The sequence below is a fragment of the Coregonus lavaretus genome (genome assembly GCF_964263955.1).
Source record: "Coregonus lavaretus genome assembly, contig: HAP1_SCAFFOLD_2173, whole genome shotgun sequence".
Classification (NCBI taxonomy): Eukaryota; Metazoa; Chordata; class Actinopteri; order Salmoniformes; family Salmonidae; genus Coregonus; species Coregonus lavaretus.
The window spans coordinates 56,481-76,353 of NW_028156760.1; the positions used below are offsets into that span (position 1 = coordinate 56,481).

A 19,873-nucleotide genomic window follows, 5' to 3' on the forward strand; every position below is an offset into this window, starting at 1 on the left:
GCAGGTTTTCATCAAGGATCTCTCTGTACTTTGCTCCATTCATCTTTGCCTCGATGCTGACTAGTCTCCCAGTCCCTGCTATTGAAAAACATCCCCACAGCATGATGCGGCCACCACCATGCTTCACCGTAGGGATGGTGCCAGGTTTCCTCCAGACGTGACGCTTGGCATTCAGGGCAATCTTGGTTTCATCAGACCAGAGAATCTTGTTTCTCATGGTCTGAGAGTCTTTAGGTGCCTTTTTGGCTAACTCCAAGCGGGCCGTCATATGCCTTTTGCTGAAGAGTGGCTGCCGTCTGGCCACTCTACCATAAAGGCCTGATTGGTGGAGTGCTGCAGAGATGTGTGTGCCTTTCCAAATCATATCCAATCAAGTGAATTTACCACAGGTGGGCTCCAATGCACCTGAGCTCAATTTCAAGTCTCATAGCAAAGGGTCTGAATATTATGTAAATAAGGTACTTAAAAATTAGTTTTTCAAAAAACTGTTTTTGCTTTGTCATTATGGGGTATTGTCTGTAGATTGCTGAGGATTTTTAGTTATTTAATCTATTTTAGAATAAGCCTGTAATGTAACAAAATGTGGAAAAAGTCAAGGGGTCTGAATACTTTCCGAAGGCACTGTAGCTATCTGGCCGGCCAGACCTAGATATCTGGCTGGCCTGCCGGACCTACCTATCTGGCCGGACCTAGCTTTCTGTCTGGCAGGACCTAGCTGTCAGGCCGGCTGGACCTAGCTATCATGTTTTCTATTCATCGTAACTAATGGTGTTGTGTACGGTGTTAAGTAGTTTTGGTGTTGTTATTCCGATGCATTCTTTCTCAGAGATGTTTATCTATAAAATAAATATGTTCAACACATTGTTCTTGACTCTGTATCATCAATGCCTTCCAGTTCTCTTTTCAAAACATGGGGCGGCAGGTAGCTTAGTGGTTAAGAGCGTTGTGCCAGTAACCGAAAGGTTGCTGGTTCTAATCCCTGAGCCGACTTGGTGAAAAATCTATCAATGTACCCTTGAGCAAGGCACTTAAGCCTAATTGCTCCTGTTAGTTGCTCTGGATAAGAGCGTCTGCTAAATGACAAAAAAATATATATACCAAAATAAAGGCATGGAACATTGTTTTTATTAGCATTGAGTTGTGCAATATTACCCTGGTAGTAAGCGTAGTGTTGGTCCTAAACCTGTTCGACTGGAAATAGTGGCAGTGTGTTTATTGTTCACTCACAGAAACATTGACACTGATTGAGTTAGTGAGGACTGGAGTTCTGAGGAATTGAATCTAGATCAAACAGCTGTTTTCACAGAGAAGCTAAAATGAAACCAAAGACAATGCAACAGTAAACATGTCGTTTCCCACGAATGACAACTATGGTTGATGACATTAGATTCTATGTAAGACGTTTGGCATGACAGTTGGCAAGAGCACAAGCAAACAGATCTACTGATGTGTTGACATATTTCTACTGTACCTACTGTAAGGCAGGCCTCTCCAAATACTCTCCTCGGTATTACTCCACTCCAACATCTATTCTCTGTCTGGAGTTCTAAGGAATTGTGAATCGGACATGGCAGGTATTGGCAGGTAGCCTAGTGCAGGACTGCTCAACCCTCTTCCTGGAGATCTACTGTCCTGTAGGTTTTCAGTCCAACCCTAATTTAGCATATCTGATTCAGCTAGTTAAGGTATTGTTGAGCATCTAATAAGTAGAATCAGGTGTGTTAAATTAGGGTTGGACTGAAAACCCACAGGACGGTAGATCTCCAGGAAGAGGGTTGGGCAGCCCTGGCCTAGAGGTTAGAGGAGCGAGCAACCGGAGGGTTGCCAGGTCGAATTCCGGGTCTGACGGGAAAAATCGTGCGGGAAGTGATCTGGCAACGGGAGGGTTGCTGGTATCAAATCCTAGATGCCGTCGCCTGCCATTGTGACCTTGAACAAGGCACTTAACCCCCACAACTGCGTCGTAGTATGGCAGCCGCTTTCTCCAACCTGTATGTGTACGTTTGTCTTTTGGAGAAGTTGGGATGTGGAAATCACATTTCCGTTGAACCTTGTGTACAATCAGCCAAATAAAGTAACGTTAATCTGAGATTAAGGTCTGTGAAACCACAACACAGAAAATAATGCTTTTTATAAGATTGGTTTATTTTTCCAATGACAATGGTACAGACAATATGGAAGCATATAGAGGAGGAAGGAGAAAGACAGAGGAGAGGAGGAGGAGTTCTGAAGTTATGGACACCACCAGGGAGGGAGGAGGAGTTCTGAAGTTATGGACACCACCAGGGATGGAGGAAGAGAGAGAGGAGGGGTTCTGAAGTTATGGACACCACCGGGGAGGGAGGGAGAGAGAGAGGAGGGGTTCTGAAGTTATGGACATCACCAGGGAGGGAAGGAGAGAGAAGGAGAGGAGGGGTTCTGAAGTTATGGACACCACCAAGGAGGGCGGGAGAGAGAGGAGAGGAGGGGTTCTGAAGTTATGGACACCACCAGGGAGGGAGGGAGAGAGGAGGGGTTCTGATGTTATGGACACCACCAGGGAGGGAGAGAGGAGGGGTTCTGATGTTATGGACACCACCAGGGAGGGAGGGAGAGAGGAGGGGTTCTGATGTTATGGACACCACCAGGGAGGGAGGGAGAGATGAGGGGTTCTGATGTTATGGACACCACCAGGGAGGGAGGGAGAGAGGAGGAATTCTGAAGTTATGGACACCACCAGGGAGGGAGGGAGAGAGGAGGGGTTCTGATGTTATGGACACCACCAGGGAGCGAGAGAGCGAGTCAGCAAGGCAAGAGAGTACCAAATGGAGTAAAAGATATCGTATCAAAACATTTCATTTTTTTATATATATATTTATATAGGACTAATAATTCTCTTTCAACTATGCAAAGCAAGGAATGCCCTTTTTATTCTTTTAAGCCTGGATTTCCCTAAGAAGAGACAACTTTATTCAAAGAGGAGCCAACTTTATTTTAAAAAGACACAGGATGGACACGCGCTGGGCGGGGCTTTAGGGGCGGGGTGGGGCCTGTGATCCTGTCCAATGTGGCGTCGATTCTTGGTGTGGCGCGATTGGGCGTGTCTAGGGGTCAGAGTGCGCGTGTGGACCAGCCTCAGCGGGAGAACGTCTTGCCCCTGAAAACAGACATAAAAAAACAGTTAGCCAATCTTGTCCCAGAGGGACCACACAGACACTTTATTGGCTACAGAGGGCTTGGCATTACTACTTCTAGGTGTTTTAGAGGAAAACCCTCTTGCCACGTGAGATCCAAGGTAAGCTCCTCGCTGGCGCTGGCTAGGTGACAAACTTGTTGAAATGTTGCAGTTGAAAGATATAGCTGAAGGCAGATAAAATGTATTATCTATGTGTGGTGTACAGATATGAGGTAGTCATTCCGAAATCATGTTAAAATACTATTATTGCGCAAGCAACTTATTATGTGAGTTGTTAAGCACATTTTTACTCCTGAACTTATTTAGGCTGGCCATAACAAAGGGGTTGAATACTTATTGACTCAAGACATTTCAGCTTTACATTTCTTATTAATTTGTTTAATAAAATGTAAAACATAATTCCACTTCGACATTATGGGGTATTGTGTGGAGGCCAGTGACAATTTTCTCTTTCGCAATTTAATCAATTTTAAAAATTCAGGCTGTAACAACAAAATATGAAAGTCAAATTTATTCCACACATCTGACTTCCCCTTTACCTCCTGCACAACCAGTAAACATTCCCCCATTTCAAATGTATTTGTCATGTCCTCTGCATCCATGTATTATGGTGTTCAGAGTTTGTTATAACCAATTTATTGATGTGATTATGCTATGCTATGCTATAGGTCAGGCCCTATTGGTCACGTGCATGCGAAGTATACATGTCACGTAGAAAGAGCAAGGGTTTAGGGAATAGAGAATGTTTTTCCTAAACAAATTAGGGATTTCGGTAACATAACTTTTCATTCAGAAATGTCTGTAATTATGTTGCAGCTTCAGCGACACGGACAGCGCTATACACACTGTTGATGTGTGGTGGTCGCTGCAGCAGGGAGGAGAGAGAGACAACGGGTCACAGTCACTTGCTGTTTTTTTTCTTTTGAACAAAGCGCAGCAAGTCTGAGCCCGGCCCGGTACAATCAAATCAATTGCGGTCGGACTCCCTCTAGTCATTTGTGTGTCTTAATTATTTAATCAAACAGTTTGATTAAAGCATCAGACAAGCTCAGTGCATATAGTTGATTTGATTAAAACACATAAGAACAGATACCACACCTTCCAACTATATGTTGAACCGACTATGTCAACTACCGATGACCAAATCCCAGATTGTGAAACAAGACTACACCCCTGCTTGCTTCCACCCAGAGCTGAGCTCCCTGAGGAACAGTGGCGTAGAGTTCCCCCGGAGTCACAGTTAAATATTCATATTTAGACAAGGGCTCTTCTGTTTCAGACAGAGAGGGGGAGCACTGGTCGGATCCACAGATCCCACACAGCGATAGGGACCAAACTGTGTGTGTGTGAGAGAGAGAGGGGTGGGGGAACCTTGTTCAAATTCCACCCAAGCCTACTTCAAACAGCGTTGCTAGTGTCAAAGCAGTTATAGTAGCACACACAAGGAACAAACACAAACATACAACTGTTCAGACAAGACCGGCCTTACAAACACAGTAGCCCACAGACACAACAACATTACAGGAGGGTTCTAAGGAATATGTAGAATCTATTCTTTGATCAGCTTCTAAGGAATCTCTACAATCCATTCATTTATCAGCTGTGGTTTGGGCAACGGCTGCAACTTGGTACCAGAGATGTCGTGACAGTGCACACTTCTACCCAGGCTCTCTCTCTCCATCTGACTGTGCTGTTCACCACACAGGCGCTGGTGAGTGTGTGTATTCGGCGTTGGTATTTAACTAAGAAAGGAATGTCGAGGTGGGCGAGGGACGTGAAAACATTCACGCAGAAAAGAAATTAAGCATTACCAGGGACGATAAGATCTGGGGACATGGTGAAAGAAGTCAGTGTGCATCATTAAATGATAACTGATCTCTTTGATAAACGAAAAGAAACGGGAGATATGAGAACAGGCCGCACTCACAGTTACAGCTGTTATGAGAACAGGCCGCACTCACAGTTACAGCTGTTATGAGAACAGGCCACACTCACAGTTACAGCTGTTATGAGAACAGGCCGCACTCACAGTTACATCTGTTATGAGAACTGGCCGCACTCACAGTTACATCTGTTATGAGAACAGGCCGCACTCACAGTTACATCTGTTATGAGAACAGGCCGCACTCACAGTTACATCTGTTATGAGAACAGGCCGCACTCACAGTTACAGCTGTTATGAGAACTGGCCGCACTCACAGTTACAGCTGTTATGAGAACAGGCCACACTCACAGTTACATCTATTATGAGAACAGGCCGCACTCACAGTTACATCTTATGAGAACAGGCCACACTCACAGTTCCATCTGGGTGACTTTCTCATATGAAGTGTCCTACAGGCAGTGCTGTGTGTGGACTGGTGCTAGAGGTAACGTTAGGTAACTCACATCCCAGTGAACCCAATGGCTGACAGTGGAATAAGCCAGATCTGGGTCCAAATAGTATGTTTTTTTTTTTAAATACTTTGAGCGTTTTGATGGAGCCTTGGCTGGAGTGCCTGTCAGGTGGGACTATTCCGCTAGTTCCAGGACAGCTCAGTCAGGCACAGTCCAGGTATGGGACCATATTCTAAAAGCATCTGAGAGTAGGTGTGTTGATCTAGGATCGGATCACCCCCCCCCCCCCCATACACATGTAATATTATCCATTGTAATCTAAAAGGCAAAACTGATCTTAAATCAGCACTCCAACGCTGGAGTGAGCAGCAGCAGTAACTTACGACATGGTCTTCATCTCCTTCTTCTCAGCGTCGGGTCGTGCCCTGTTCAACACCTTGAGGAAGTCAGAAGTCTTAGCCCTCATACGTGTGTGGATGTAGGCCTGGAGGGGAGGGACAGAGACACACAACCCTTAATACACACCTATTGAACCAACAGCTCACTGACACGCACACTAACTGACCGAACCAAATCACATTGTATTGGTCACATAGCAGATGTTATTGCGGGTGTAGCGAAATGCTTGTGTTCCTAGCTCCAACAGTGCAGTAGTATCTAACAATTCCCAACAATACACACAAATGTAAAAGTAAAAGAATGGAATTAAGAAATATTTAAATATTAGGACGAGCAATGTCAGAGTGGCATTGACTAGAATACAGTAGAATACAGTATATACATATGAAATGAGTAAAACACTATGTAAACATTATTAAAGTGACTAGTGTTCCATTACTAAAGTGACTAGTGTTCCATTATTAAAGTGACAATGACACCCTACACCCAGCGTCACATAACAGTTCCCCAAACAAGAGAATAGAATATAGTCAGCAATGCATCAGCCACATGGCTGAAACTGTGCCAAGGCAGACACCCATCCGCAGATTCCGCACAAAAACATCCTGTTGTCATCATCTTGTGTGGTGCGGCCTGTAGTCAATACGATGTGACAGACACACAGGTCAACCTTTTGTAACCTTATATAACCTAAATGAGTGACCTCAACGCATACCAGGCAGGAATCTGACCACACGCACGTAACCTTTTACGATGGAAACCCCATCAGAAACCTTCATGATCACTGAGACTGCAGGGTTTTACCACGCTAGTGCCGGTATAGTAGGGCCCTAGTTAGGGGAGTAGTTAGTTCTGGTATAGTAGGGCCCTAGTTAGGGGAGTAGTTAGTTCCGGTATAGTAGGGCCCTAGTTAGGGGAGTAGTTAGTACCGGTATAGTAGGGCCCTAGTTAGGGGAGTAGTTAGTGCCGGTATAGTAGGGCCCTAGTTAGGGGAGTAATTAGTGCCGGTAAAATAGGGCCCTAGTTAGGGGAGTAGTTAGTGCAGGTATAGTAGGGCCCTAGTTAGGGGAGTAGTTACTGCAGGTAAAGTAGGGCCCTAGTTAGGGGAGTAGTTACTGCAGGTAAAGTAGGGCCCTATTTAGGGGAGTAGTTAGTGCAGGTAAAGTAGGGCCCTAGTTAGGGGAGTAGTTAGTGCCGGTATAGTAGGGCCCTAGTTAGGGGAGTAGTTAGTGCAGGTATAGTAGGGCCCTAGTTAGGGGAGTAGTTACTGCAGGTAAAGTAGGGCCCTATTTAGGGGAGTAGTTACTGCAGGTAAAGTAGGGCCCTATTTAGGGGAGTAGTTAGTGCAGGTAAAGTAGGGCCCTAGTTAGGGGAGTAGTTAGTGCCGGTATAGTAGGGCCCTAGTTAGGGGAGTAGTTACTGCAGGTAAAGTAAGGCCCTAGTTAGGGGAGTAGTTAGTGCAGGTAAAGTAGGGCCCTATTTAGGGGAGTAGTTACTGCAGGTAAAGTAGGGCCCTATTTAGGGGAGTAGTTAGTGCAGGTAAAGTAGGGCCCTAGTTAGGGGAGTAGTTAGTGCCGGTATAGTAGGGCCCTAGTTAGGGGAGTAGTTAGTGCAGGTAAAGTAGGGCCCTAGTTAGGGGAGTAGTTAGTGCAGGTAAAGTAGGACCCTAGTTAGGGGAGTAGTTAGTGCAGGTAAAATAGGGCCCTAGTTGGTGCAGGTAAAGTAGTTAGTGCCATATAGTAGGGCCCTAGTTAGTGCAGGTAAAGTAGTTAGTGCTCACCTTGGGGCGTTTTACTGGATACAGATTACATTTATATTCAAGGGAGACTCTCCACTGACCATTCTTTTTAGTCCAGGACTAGGCTTAATCTGCGTCCAGAATCTGTCCCTTTACATGGTAGTGCAGGTATGGTAGGGCCCTAGTTAGGGCAGTACAGAAGTTGGGACTAATATGGTCCTAGTTAGTATACTAGTTAGGGAAGTCACCTTGGAGCACTTTATGTGGTAGTGCAGGTAGTCCCTGAAGGTGTGGATGAGGTTGATGGTGTTGTCTCTGGCGTTGGCATTGGTGTGACGTGGGAACAGGACTGACAGGACAGGAGAAAGATCACACATTAACACAAAGACATTGGAATTAGGCTTATGACTGACCTGATATTCAAGCAAATATGTTCATCCACTGACTACTTTCTATCATGTCACTAGACAGAGCCGGTTATCTGCATGTCTAGTATAAGTAAACTGTTGTTTTTTACGGTCACACAATTCAGCTCTAAGTACTATCTTGTACAGTACACCCTTGTAATTCCCAGGTAGGACCGAAATCCGGTTTGGAAGATTCCAGGAATTAGAAGGGCATAAGCAGGAAATCTAGAATCCTCCAACCTGGATTTCTGGAAAACCTGGGAATTTGGGGAAAGTAACTGGAATTTGGTTGGTACAGACCGAAGGTGATGTATCCGATGTTGTCTCCGACGGCAGCGTCAGTGTCCTTCAGCTCCAGGGGCGGCTCCCGGTGGCTGAACAGAACCTGGGGGGCTGTGTGACTGGCTCGCCGACCCTCCTTAAACTCCTACACACAGAGAGCGAGACACAAAAAACACACATCCACGCACATCCATCCACACACACACATCCATCCACACATGACAATTACCTAATAGTGTAGAGAGCAAATAAGATATTTCATAAAGCATTTAGACAGACACAGAGAGGGGATAGGGTTTCTTCATCACTGTGGTGAACTACCTTCGGGCAACAGTGCAAACAGATACTTTGGTACCCTTTCCCCTTTTCACAACCATATGGACAACTACATACTGTATTGTAATTACATCATTTTGTACCGTACATTGTGTTGCCAAGCTCGTTTTAATAATGTGTGAGGCAGTTCCTGTTAAGGGTCATGAAAACCTGAGAGAGAAATATTGTTTTACCTGCATGAACACTTTCCCAAGGATGACGTCATCGTCGTCTTTGAACACTGTGCTGAATACCACCGTCACTCTGTCCTTCTTGGCCTCCAGATACCTGAGGAGAAACACAGAAACATGTCAACAACCGGTAGTCACCTCGTTGACATGGAATACTGGCATAAAAAAATATATATATACATATACAAGAAAAACATATATATATATATATATATATATATAAAAATAAAAATATATATATACAGTGAGGGAAAAAAGTATTTGATCCCCTGCTGATTTTGTACGTTTGCCCACTGACAAAGACATGATCAGTCTATAATTTTAATGGTAGGTTTATTTGAACAGTGAGAGGCAGAATAACAACAAAAAAATCCAGAAAAACACGTCAAAAATGTTATAAATTGATTTGCATTTTAATGAGGGAAATAAGTATTTGACCCCTCTGCAAAACATGACTTAGTACTTGGTGGCAAAACCCTTGTTGGCAATCACAGAGGTCAGATGTTTGTTGTAGTTGGCCACCAGGTTTGCACACATCTCAGGAGGGATTTTGTCCCACTCGTCTTTGCAGATCTTCTCCAAGTCATTAAGGTTTTGAGGCTGACGTTTGGCAACTCGAACCTTCAGCTCCCTCCACAGATTTTCTATGGTATTAAGGTCTGGAGACTGGCTAGGCCACTCCAGGACCTTAATGTGCTTCTTCTTGAGCCACTCCTTTGTTGCCTTGGCCGTGTGTTTTGGGTCATTGTCATGCTGGAATACCCATCCACGACCCATTTTCTATGCCCTGGCTGAGGGAAGGAGGTTCTCACCCAAGATTTGACGGTACATGGCCCCGTCCATCGCCCCTTTGATGCAGTGAAGTTGTCCTGTCCCCTTAGCAGAACCCCCCCCCCCCCCCCCCCCCCCCCCCCCCCCCCCCCCCCCCAAAGCATAATGTTTCCACCTCCATGTTTGACGATGGGGATGGTGTTCTTGGGGTCATAGGCAGCATTCCTCCTCCTCCAAACACGGCGAGTTGAGTTGATGCCAAAGACCTTGATTTTGGTCTCATCTGACCACAACACTTTCACCCAGTTCTCCTCTGAATCATTCAGATGTTCATTGGCAAACTTCAGACGGGCCTGTATATGTGCTTTCTTGAGCAGGAGGACCTTGCGGGCGCTGCAGGATTTCAGTCCTTCACGGCGTAGTGTGTTACCAATTATTTTCTTGGTGACTATGGTCCCAGCTGCCTTGAGATCATTGACAAGATCCTCCCGTGTAGTTCTGGGCTAATTCTTCACCATTCTCATGATCATTGCAACTCCACGAGGTGAGATCTTGCATGGAGCCCCAGGCCGAGGGAGATTGACAGTTCTTCCATTTGCGAATAATCACACCAACTGTTGTCACCTTCTCACCAAGCTGCTTGGCGATGGTCTTGTAGCCCATTCCAGCCTTGTGTAGGTCTACAATCTTGTCCCTGACATCCTTGGAGAGCTCTTTGGTCTTCGCCATGGTGGAGAGTTTGGAATCTGATTGATTGATTGCTTCTGTGGACAGGTGTCTTTTATACAGGTAACAAGCTGAGATTAGGAGCACTCCCTTTAAGAGTGTGCTACTAATCTCAGTTTCTTACCTGTATAAAAAGACACCTGGGAGCCAGAAATCTTTCTGATTGAGAGGGGGTCAAATACTTATTTCCCCCATTAAAATGCAAATCAATTTATAACATTTTTGACATGCGTTTATCTGGATTTTTTTGTTGTTATTCTGTCTCTCACTGTTCAAATAAACCTACCATTAAAATTATAGACTGATAATTTATTTGTCAGTGGGCAAACGTAGAAAATCAGCAGGGGATCAAATACTTTTTTCCCCCTCACTGTATGTATGTATATATATATATATATATATATATATATATATATATATATATATATATATATATATATATATATATATATATATATATATATATAGCCTTTGTGCTGTTTCATTGTAACCAAATGTATTCTCTATGCAAATCCCGGACGGTTTTTTAAACCCTCTAGAGTCGATTAACGCTAATTAAGACAATGTCGGCCTTCCGCATCTGCGCTGGAAAGTGGCAGAGCTACAGTGGTGTTTGTCAGACCAGGAGACATCCCGAAAATCGTTCTTCTCACAAAAACGTCTGTAGCGTCTGAACGGTTTGGCCTAGAAAACGAATTTCCCCACTATGGAAAGGGGAGAGTCTCACGAACACGATGGTGTTCTGCGTTTTGTTCTACGACCCACACAAGTGACACAGGAATCGTCTGAATGTAACCCGGTAATGGCAACAACAACAAAATATGGAAGTAGTTTTGTGCCTGCCAAAAAACAAAAACAAATGTGTGTGTCATTATATATATATCCTGCGCTTTCTTATATATAGGACACTTCAAAACCTTATTCCTTATTATTTATTTTTTGACTATTTTGCCATTTATGAATGTGTTATTCAATGTGTTTCTATGGGCTATAGCAGTAAAGGCCAAATTCAATATTTTAACAAGTAATTGTTTTGATACCTACAGGGTTCCTAATAATTCAAAATCAAATAGCTAAATGATATATGGTATGACCATCTTTAAAAAATGCCATATGTTTTAGTAGAACCGCTCCCCCCAACCACCCAAAGGCTAAGACTTTTAGTGGTTAACAACAAATAGCATCCTTGTTTTTGTCTATGGTTACTTCTATACATTTTCTTCCAGGCAGTGCAGCGGCCACCTACATGGACTCATCGTCTCTGTAGTGGACCACAGCCCTCTTCTCTCCCTCCTTGCCCTCCTCCTGGAACTTGAAGTACTTCTCGAACACCGAGGCGAAGCAGTTCCTCTTCAGCATGCCCGCCTGGTGGATCACCTCCTCCTTGTTGGCCGGGACCGCATCCAGGTCAAAGAGCAGGGACACGTTGTAGCCTAGGAGACGGCCAATCACAGACAAGATCAGTTATTGTTCGATATAATTATTATCGCTAGAATAATTATTTGTAAGAGGTTTACAAACTATGACATGTGTCAAACGTGTGTCAATCTCTGAGGGGAATGGGGGTCAAAACCGGCCTATAGCAAATGACAATAAATATTAATACAATTCTGCATTGACTTTGCAACAAAGCAAAAAAACGAACGACGTGTTGGCCTAAATGCAAAGCGTTAGACCTGGTGCCAACCAAACACAGTGTATCACCCAGTAAACACCATCTATAGTTCCAATCATGGAGGAGGATCTGGGTGAAATCGTGTTATTTTAATTGAATGTGTCTACACTTTATGTTGTACCTATAACGCAACAAAATGTGAAAATTGTGCAAGGCGAGTAAATAGGGCTATAGTCACAACAGGCACTGCGTTGGACCTCCGTAAGTGATAGCACTTCATATAGCCTATATGACGTGCTGTATGACACGCTGTATGACGCGCTGTATGATGCGCTGTATGATGCGCTGTCGATCATTCTCTGAGTAGTTGGAGTCATTAACATTGTGACCGGGGTAATTTACACAGGGAGAGTGGACCGTAGTTACATTCTACTTAACTTACACAGGGAGAGTGGACCGTAGTTACATAGTACTTAACTTACATAGGGAGAGTGGACTGTAGTTACATACTACTTAACTTACATAGGGAGAGTGGACTGTAGTTACATACTACTTAACTTACATAGGGAGAGTGGACTGTAGTTACATACTACTTAACTTACATAGGGAGAGTGGACTGTAGTTACATACTACTTAACTTACATAGGGAGTGGACCGTAGTACTTACATGCCTCGGGTGAAACCAGGAAGTTCCCATAGACCCGCTTCAGCAGCTGAAAGGAGGGAGTGATTTGGTGTGTTATTAGTGACAGTAACAGAGTCAGACACCAGCTATGCAACATCAGAGAGCTGGAGTAGACGGGTAGGGGTGGATGTCTCAGTGTAGATAACGGTAACGGGAGAACATAGGCATTCCCCTAAAAAAAAAGGTTACCTGTCAATGTGGAATCATGTCCTGAACAAACATGGAGATAATATGCAAATCCAGCTTACACATGTCAAAACAGAGGATAGGACATAACTTTTATTATAAGAAGCTGCACTGCAATTCAGTTCCCTTTACAGTAAAACTGCAAGAGTGCACCATTGTGACGCATGTATTTATGTATTGTGTAAATCTATTACGGAACATGTAAAGTGGAACATGTCTACGCGAAATGTGTTTTGTTGTGGGTTAGTGAAGAAAGGTGACAAGGTGTACCAAATGTACATTGAGTGACTGAAAAGGACAACACTAGATTAGTTGAACATGTTCTCACAAGGCCATTTTGTTTTTGCAGTAGTTAAACTAGCTTTCTATACCATTACAATGAAGAAGGCAATGAAGGCAGACATTCATTTTCTATGGTCAGGTGACAGGACTGGGAGATGATCTGGTTCTTTAAAAACACACCACTGTGCAGCAAGTGATATAGGTATTCCTTTCCACAGCTCTTTTCCTCCATGATCTTAAAGTGCTGGACAGGTAAAAACAATACTGTTGAAACCTATCCAGTCCTTTGATCCAGTAGTGCTCGCAGACAGTAGTGCTCGCAGACAGTAAGAACACAAGAACTGGTAGACTACTAGAAGGCAGTCATGGTGTTCATTAGGCAACGTTTTGCTGTCTCAGTCAGCACTTCCTCCCTAAAGGGTGAGTCAGAAAGCACTTCCTGTTTCTATAAGAAACCACTGCTGCTTTCTTCCATACAAGGTGAGGATGTAAAAAGCCCCGACATCCTGCTTTACAGACATTTCTCCTTTTTCACATAAAATAAATACATCTACTCTGACACACATTTTAAACTACAACTATGATGAGTGCCATGGGTTACCTTTCAAGCATTCATTTTTTACATTACATTTGTCATTTAGCAGATGCTCTTATCCAGAGCAACTTACAGTAGTGAGCGCATACATTTTCATACTTGTAAAAATGATATACACTACCGTTCAAAAGTTTGGGGTCACTTAGAAATGTCCTTGTTTTCGAAAGAAAAGCATTTTTTTGTCCATTAAAATAACATCAAATTGATCAGAAATACAGTGTAGACATTGTTAATGTTGTAAATGGCTATTGTAGCTGGAAACAGCAGATGTTTTATGGAATATCTACATAGGTGTACAGAAGCCCATTATCAGCAACCATCAGTCCTGTGTTCCAATGGCACGTTGTGTTTGCTAATCCCAAATTATCATTTTAAAAATACTAATTGATCATTAGAAAACCCTTTTGCAATTATGTTAGCACAGCTAAAAACTGTTGTGCTGATTAAAGAAGCAATAAAACTGGCCTTCTTGAGACTAGTTGAGTATCTGGAGCATTGTGGGTTCGATTACAGGCTCAAAATGGCCAGAAACAAAGGACTTTCTTCTGAAACTCGTCAGTCTTTTGTTGTTCTGAGAAATGAAGGCTATTCCATGCGAGAAATTGCCAAGAAACTGAAGATCTCATACAACACTGTACTACTCCCTTCACAGAACAGCGCAAACTGGCTCTAACCAGAATAGAAAGAGGAGTGGGAGGCCCCGGTGCACAACTGAGCAAGAGGACAAACACATTAGTGTCTAGTTTGAGAAACAGATGCCTCACAGGTCCTCAACTGGCAGCTTTATTAAATAGTACCCGAAAAAACAAGTCTCAACGTCAACAGTGAAGAGGCGACTCCGGGATGCTGACCTTCTAGGCAGAGTTGCAAAGAAAAAGCCATATCTCAGACTGCCCATCTTAATCTTTTATTTTTATTGGCCAGTCTGAGATTTGGCTTTTTCTTTGCAACTCTGCCTAGAAGGTCAGCATCCCGTGTATGATCTGTGTAGTAATATTATTAGTATCTCAGAGCCATTTGCATTGCTAGTTATAGCCTAATGTTAGCTAGCTAACATCGAACCTGGTTGGTTAGCTACCTGCAGATTCATGGAGGGTAGTAACGTTATGAGTTGTGATTATGGTTAATTGTTTAGCTAGTTAGCTACATGTCTAAACAAAAGACTCCACTATGCAAGTAACTATTTCAATAGAATGTTTATGATGTCACTGCGACAACTGTCGACAGACGTAGCTGGTAAATTCGCTCCGGCCTATCTACTCCGATTTCAGAGCACTCTCATCTGAGTGTGCCAGAGCGCAGAATAACTGATGAATTTAAGAACACTCAACACCCGTTGAATATGGCCGGTGTCAGTAAACGTTGGCAAAAAAGCGTTATTAAATTGTTGCCAGCAGCACAGTTAGTCACCAACTCTCTAGATAACATAAAAACAGCCTAACCAGCTCTGCTACGGTGAGTAGAATGGTCAGAGTGAGCTGTTCTCTCATTTGTGTCTGGAAGTAGCTAGCTAGCTAGTCAACGTTAGCCAGTTAGCTTGGGTGCTTGACTGCTGTTGTTAGGTCAGAACGCTCGGCTCAACCCTACTTTTCAGCCAGAGCGTCCAGTGTGCGCTCTGAACGCTCCGAGAGCGAAACACTCTGAATTTACAAACGGCCAATCTGACAACGCTCTGAGTTTACGAAAGCCCAGAGCACACTCTGGCACTCCAGATTAAATTTACGAACACACCCGTAGTATAAAACAGCCTTTAGTCTTGAAATCTTTGGTTGTTTAGTACATAGCCTCACATGTGAATCCTTAATGAGATAGGTGGGGCTAATACCTCAAAGGGTGCGAATGATGCTGAATGGGTGTAGACAAAGAAGAGCTCTCCAGTAGGTACCAAAACATTCAAGGGCCATTTTCTCAAAGGTGAGGTTACAAGTTTATCAACTTTCAAAGCAGAATTACTTTCCCCATTGTTCCTCAACTGTAGTGTATGATATACCATTTTCTAGCTCAGTCTCTACTTTTATCCAATGTAAAAAACACAATTTGAAATGTTGCTACATAAGACCGAATCGAGCAAGTCAGTCACATATGCTGGTCCCCCGTGGGAATCGAACCCATAACACTGTCGTTGCAAGCGCCATGCTCTACCAACTGAGCTACACGGGACATCTCTGTAGATTGAATGAAGACCAAGGGAGGTACAGATGCTGGTGTGTGTGTATGTCACCTCATCAGCTCCGTGCTCCTGCAGCTCCTTGTAGAACTTGAGGGAGATGCTGACCATCAGCTTGGTCTTGTCCCCATCGGGGTTGGAGATGTGGTAGAGGACACCATCGAAATCTACAGTTCAGAGAAAAGCCATCAGTTACAAACAAGCATCCACATGGACAACTCACTCCTGGAAATAGCATAATATTGTCATAACTGCATGGTACTGCATGGAAATATGAACCACTAGTCCTTAACTCACCTGCAAATGTCACCTCCACTGCCTCTGGTTTAGTCCTGCAAATTGAGGATTATATGTCAAATATGTACGAAACTGAATGCATGATAATATAACAAATTCGGTCATGTTTTGTTGAGTAGGCTTAACTATAGACAACGCTTAATTTGCTGCCAGTATAATAATATTCTGCAGCAGTTACCATTTTGGCTTATTCTTGTAAAACCATTTTGGTTTTCGTGCAACTTGCAAATGTATTTCAAGAAACCACTCCTTGGGGTTTAGAAGTTGTCTATAAATGCATTCGCTGCAGTGACTCGACCCAGAGAGTTGCACTGACATGACCCAGCTTGGGGATGCTGGAATGCTGGAATGCGGAAGAGGCCAACAAGGCGATGGCTAATAGAATGTTAGCTAGCTAGTCGGACTATCCTGAATTCATTTCTATAATTTCCTGCAATTTAACGACTCTAGCTAATACAATGTTAACCAATAACGACACGTTCTCTTTCTCAATTCAAAGCGAGGAGATGAAAGCAAACTAGTTAACTAGCTACCATGAACTAGAAAAGCAGGTTCCCTTTTATTGCGGTGATTAGCATAGCAGCCAGTGTGATAAGGTAGATAGCTAGCTAGCTAACAACATGGCTGGACATGTTTCATGTTTTATGTGAAAGCCACCATCATAAATGAAAAATTGGCAGTTCATTGGGACAATAAATGAGGGGATGCCGACAAGCACACGTAAACTACAGTTAGCTTAGCTTTCCACCCCTTTTGGGGGCTAGACAGCTTTCAGACAGTCTAGCTAGCCATAGCTAAAGACAGTGACAGACACACCCCATAATTCCGGCAAAGCGATGTCTTTGAGGAGAGTGCCACTTTATTCAGTTAAACCAGAATATGACTGTACGTGTCAAATCTATAGTCACTGTTCTGTCAATTCCACCAGCCGCACATTTTCCATCCATCTTTCATTGTCGAGCAAATAATACTGGCCAGACATTAAGATAAGGCTACTGTTAGCTATTCGGTAGCTAGCTAACGTTAGCCTGGAACATTGATTTCTCACCCATTGGATGCGCCGTCAAATTTCAACGTCAGCGTCTCTTCTATAATCCGGTTGTTGATTTCTAGCAGAATCATTGCAGCGGACACTGGTATGGACTGGGGAATACGTTTAAATCGAAATATAAAATTTGTTTTAGCTTCTTTGTGTCTAATTCTGCAAAATGTTCTTCCCTGACAGACCACTTCCGTCTGTCGGCTCTTCCGCTTATTTCATTCAGCACCCCAAAGCAAGGCTGCTCACAGCACTGCCTGTAAGATTGTTCTTCTTCTTCGATGAGGTTTAATGGTGGTTGGCATCCAATAAATGTTGCCTTACCGCCACCTACTATACTGGAGTATAACTCCCTTATACTTTGCTTTAAAAAAAAAAAAAAAAAAAAAAAAAATACAACAAATACCCTACCATCTAACACTAGACTCACAAAAAACAACAATAAAAAAACAATAATAATAATAATAATAATAATAACTACCATAATCCACTATTTAAATCTATTTACTCCTACTTCAGGTCAACAGCCTGAAACGATGGGACACCACCACTTAACACACCCTGAAAATCTTCTGATGTCAAGTCTTTCACACCCAAATACCTTTCTGCAGCTGCCACCACAACCTCTATTTTCTGCAACTTACATTGCATCCCTGCAGTACAGTTGATAACCACTGCTATAAATGCCAAAAATCCAATCTTACTGAAACATACACTACTGTTCAAAAGTTTGGGGTCACTTAGAAATGTCCTTGTTTTCGAAAGAAAAGCAATTTTTTTGTCCATTAAAATAACATCAAATTGATCAGAAATACAGTGTAGACATTGTTAATGTTGTAAATGCCTATTGTAGATGGAAACGGCTGATTTTTAATGGCATATCTACATAGGCGTACATTATCAGCAACCATCAGTCCTGTGTTCCAATGGTACGTTGTGTTTGCTAATCCAAGTTCATCATTTTAAAAGGCTAATTGAGCATTAAAAACCCTTTTGAAATTATGTTAGCACAGCTGAAAACTGTTGTGCTGATTAAAGAAGCAATAAAACTGGCCTTCTTGAGACTAGTTGAGTATCAGGAGCAGCAGCAATTGTGGGTTCGATTACATTCTCAAAATGGCCAGAAACAAAGGACTTTCTTCTGAAACTCGTCAGTCTATTGTTGTTCTGAGAAATGAATGCTATTCCATGTGAGAAATTGCCAAGAAACTGAAGATCTCGTACAACGCTGTGTACTACTCCCTTCACAGAACAACACAAACTTGCTCTAACCAGAATAGAAAGAAGAGTGGGAGGCCGCGGTGCACAACTGAGCAAGAGGACAAATACATTAGAGTGTCTAGTTTGAGAAACAGACGCCTCACAAGTACTCAACTGGCAGCTACATTAAATAGTACCCGCAAAACACCAGTCTCAACGTCAACAGTGAAGACGCGACTCTGGGGTGCTGACCTTCTAGGCAGAGTTGCAAAGAAAAAGCCATATCTCAGATTGGCCAATAAAAAGAAAAGATTAAGATGGGCAAAATAACACAGACACTGGACAGAGGAAGATTGGAAAAAAAGTGTTATGGACAGACAAATCCAAGTTTGAGGTGTTCGGATCACAAAGTAGAACATTTGTGAGACGCAGACCAAATGAAAAGATGCTGAAGGAGTGCTTGATGCCATCTGTCAAGCATGGTGGAGGCAATGTGATGCTTTGGTGGTGGTAAAGTGGGATATTTGTACAGGTTAAAAGGGATCTTGAAGAAGGAAGGCTATCATTCCATTTTGCAATGCCATGCCATACCCTGTGGACGGCGCTTGATTGGCGCCAATTTCCTCCTACAACAGGACAATGATCCAAAGCACAGCTCCAATCTATGCAAGAACTATTTTGGGAAGAAGCAGTCAGCTGGTATTCTGTCTATAATGGAGTGGCCAGCACAGTCACCGGATCTCAACCCTACTGAGCTGTTGTGGGAGCAGCTTGACCGTATGATACGTAAGAAGTGCCCATCAAGCCAATCCAACTTGTGGGAGGTCCTTCAGGAAGCATGGGGTGAAATCTCTTCAGATTACCTCGACAAATTGACAACTAGAATGCCAAAGGTCTGCAAGGCTGTAATTGCTGCAAAAGGAGGATTCTTTGATGAAAGCAAAGTTTGAAGGACACAAATATCATAAATGATCATAAAATCATTATTTCTAACCTTGTCAATGACTACATTTCCTATTCATTTGCTATATTTCATATTCAAACTCATTTCATGTATGTTTTAATGGAAAACAAGGACATTTCTAAGTGACCCCAAACTTTTGAATGGTAGTGTATATCACTTGATGGTTTATCCCTCTGTACTGGTACAGATCTTCTACTCACACCATTCCTCTCAGGATCCCTCCCCCTTCACCCATCTTCCTCTACTTTCTTCACTGCCTCAGCATATGACAACTTCTGCACTACTCTAACCCTGGAAACCCCAACCTGCCTCTCTCGCACCGGACATTTCGGATCCCCAGCCCCATGGGCACCCCTACAATTAATACATACCACTACTTTCCCCAATACTACACATTCCTTTGTCTCATGCCCTTCTGCACACTTCTCACACCTAGGAACCTCCCTCCTACACACTGCTGCCACATGCCCATAAGCTTGACACCTGTAACAACGTAATGTAT

At 43.2% G+C, this 19,873-nt stretch overlaps 1 protein-coding gene across 1 annotated transcript; it reads right to left on the reverse strand.

Annotated features, from left to right (window-relative positions):
• Positions 1 to 2,124: 2,124 nt before the first annotated feature.
• LOC311126005 (actin-related protein 2/3 complex subunit 2-B) lies at positions 2,125 to 17,439 on the reverse strand. Its single transcript, XM_084200028.1, has 10 exons — positions 17,217 to 17,439; positions 16,169 to 16,203; positions 15,926 to 16,038; positions 12,624 to 12,669; positions 11,588 to 11,774; positions 8,848 to 8,941; positions 8,357 to 8,483; positions 7,898 to 7,998; positions 5,896 to 5,996; positions 2,125 to 3,136 (listed from the first exon to the last, which is right to left on the reverse strand). Exons 1-10 carry the CDS (start codon positions 17,288 to 17,290, stop codon positions 3,115 to 3,117), a joined length of 900 nt encoding a protein of 299 aa, XP_084056154.1. The 5' UTR covers positions 17,291 to 17,439; the 3' UTR covers positions 2,125 to 3,114.
• Between the last annotated feature and the right edge of the window lie 2,434 nt (positions 17,440 to 19,873).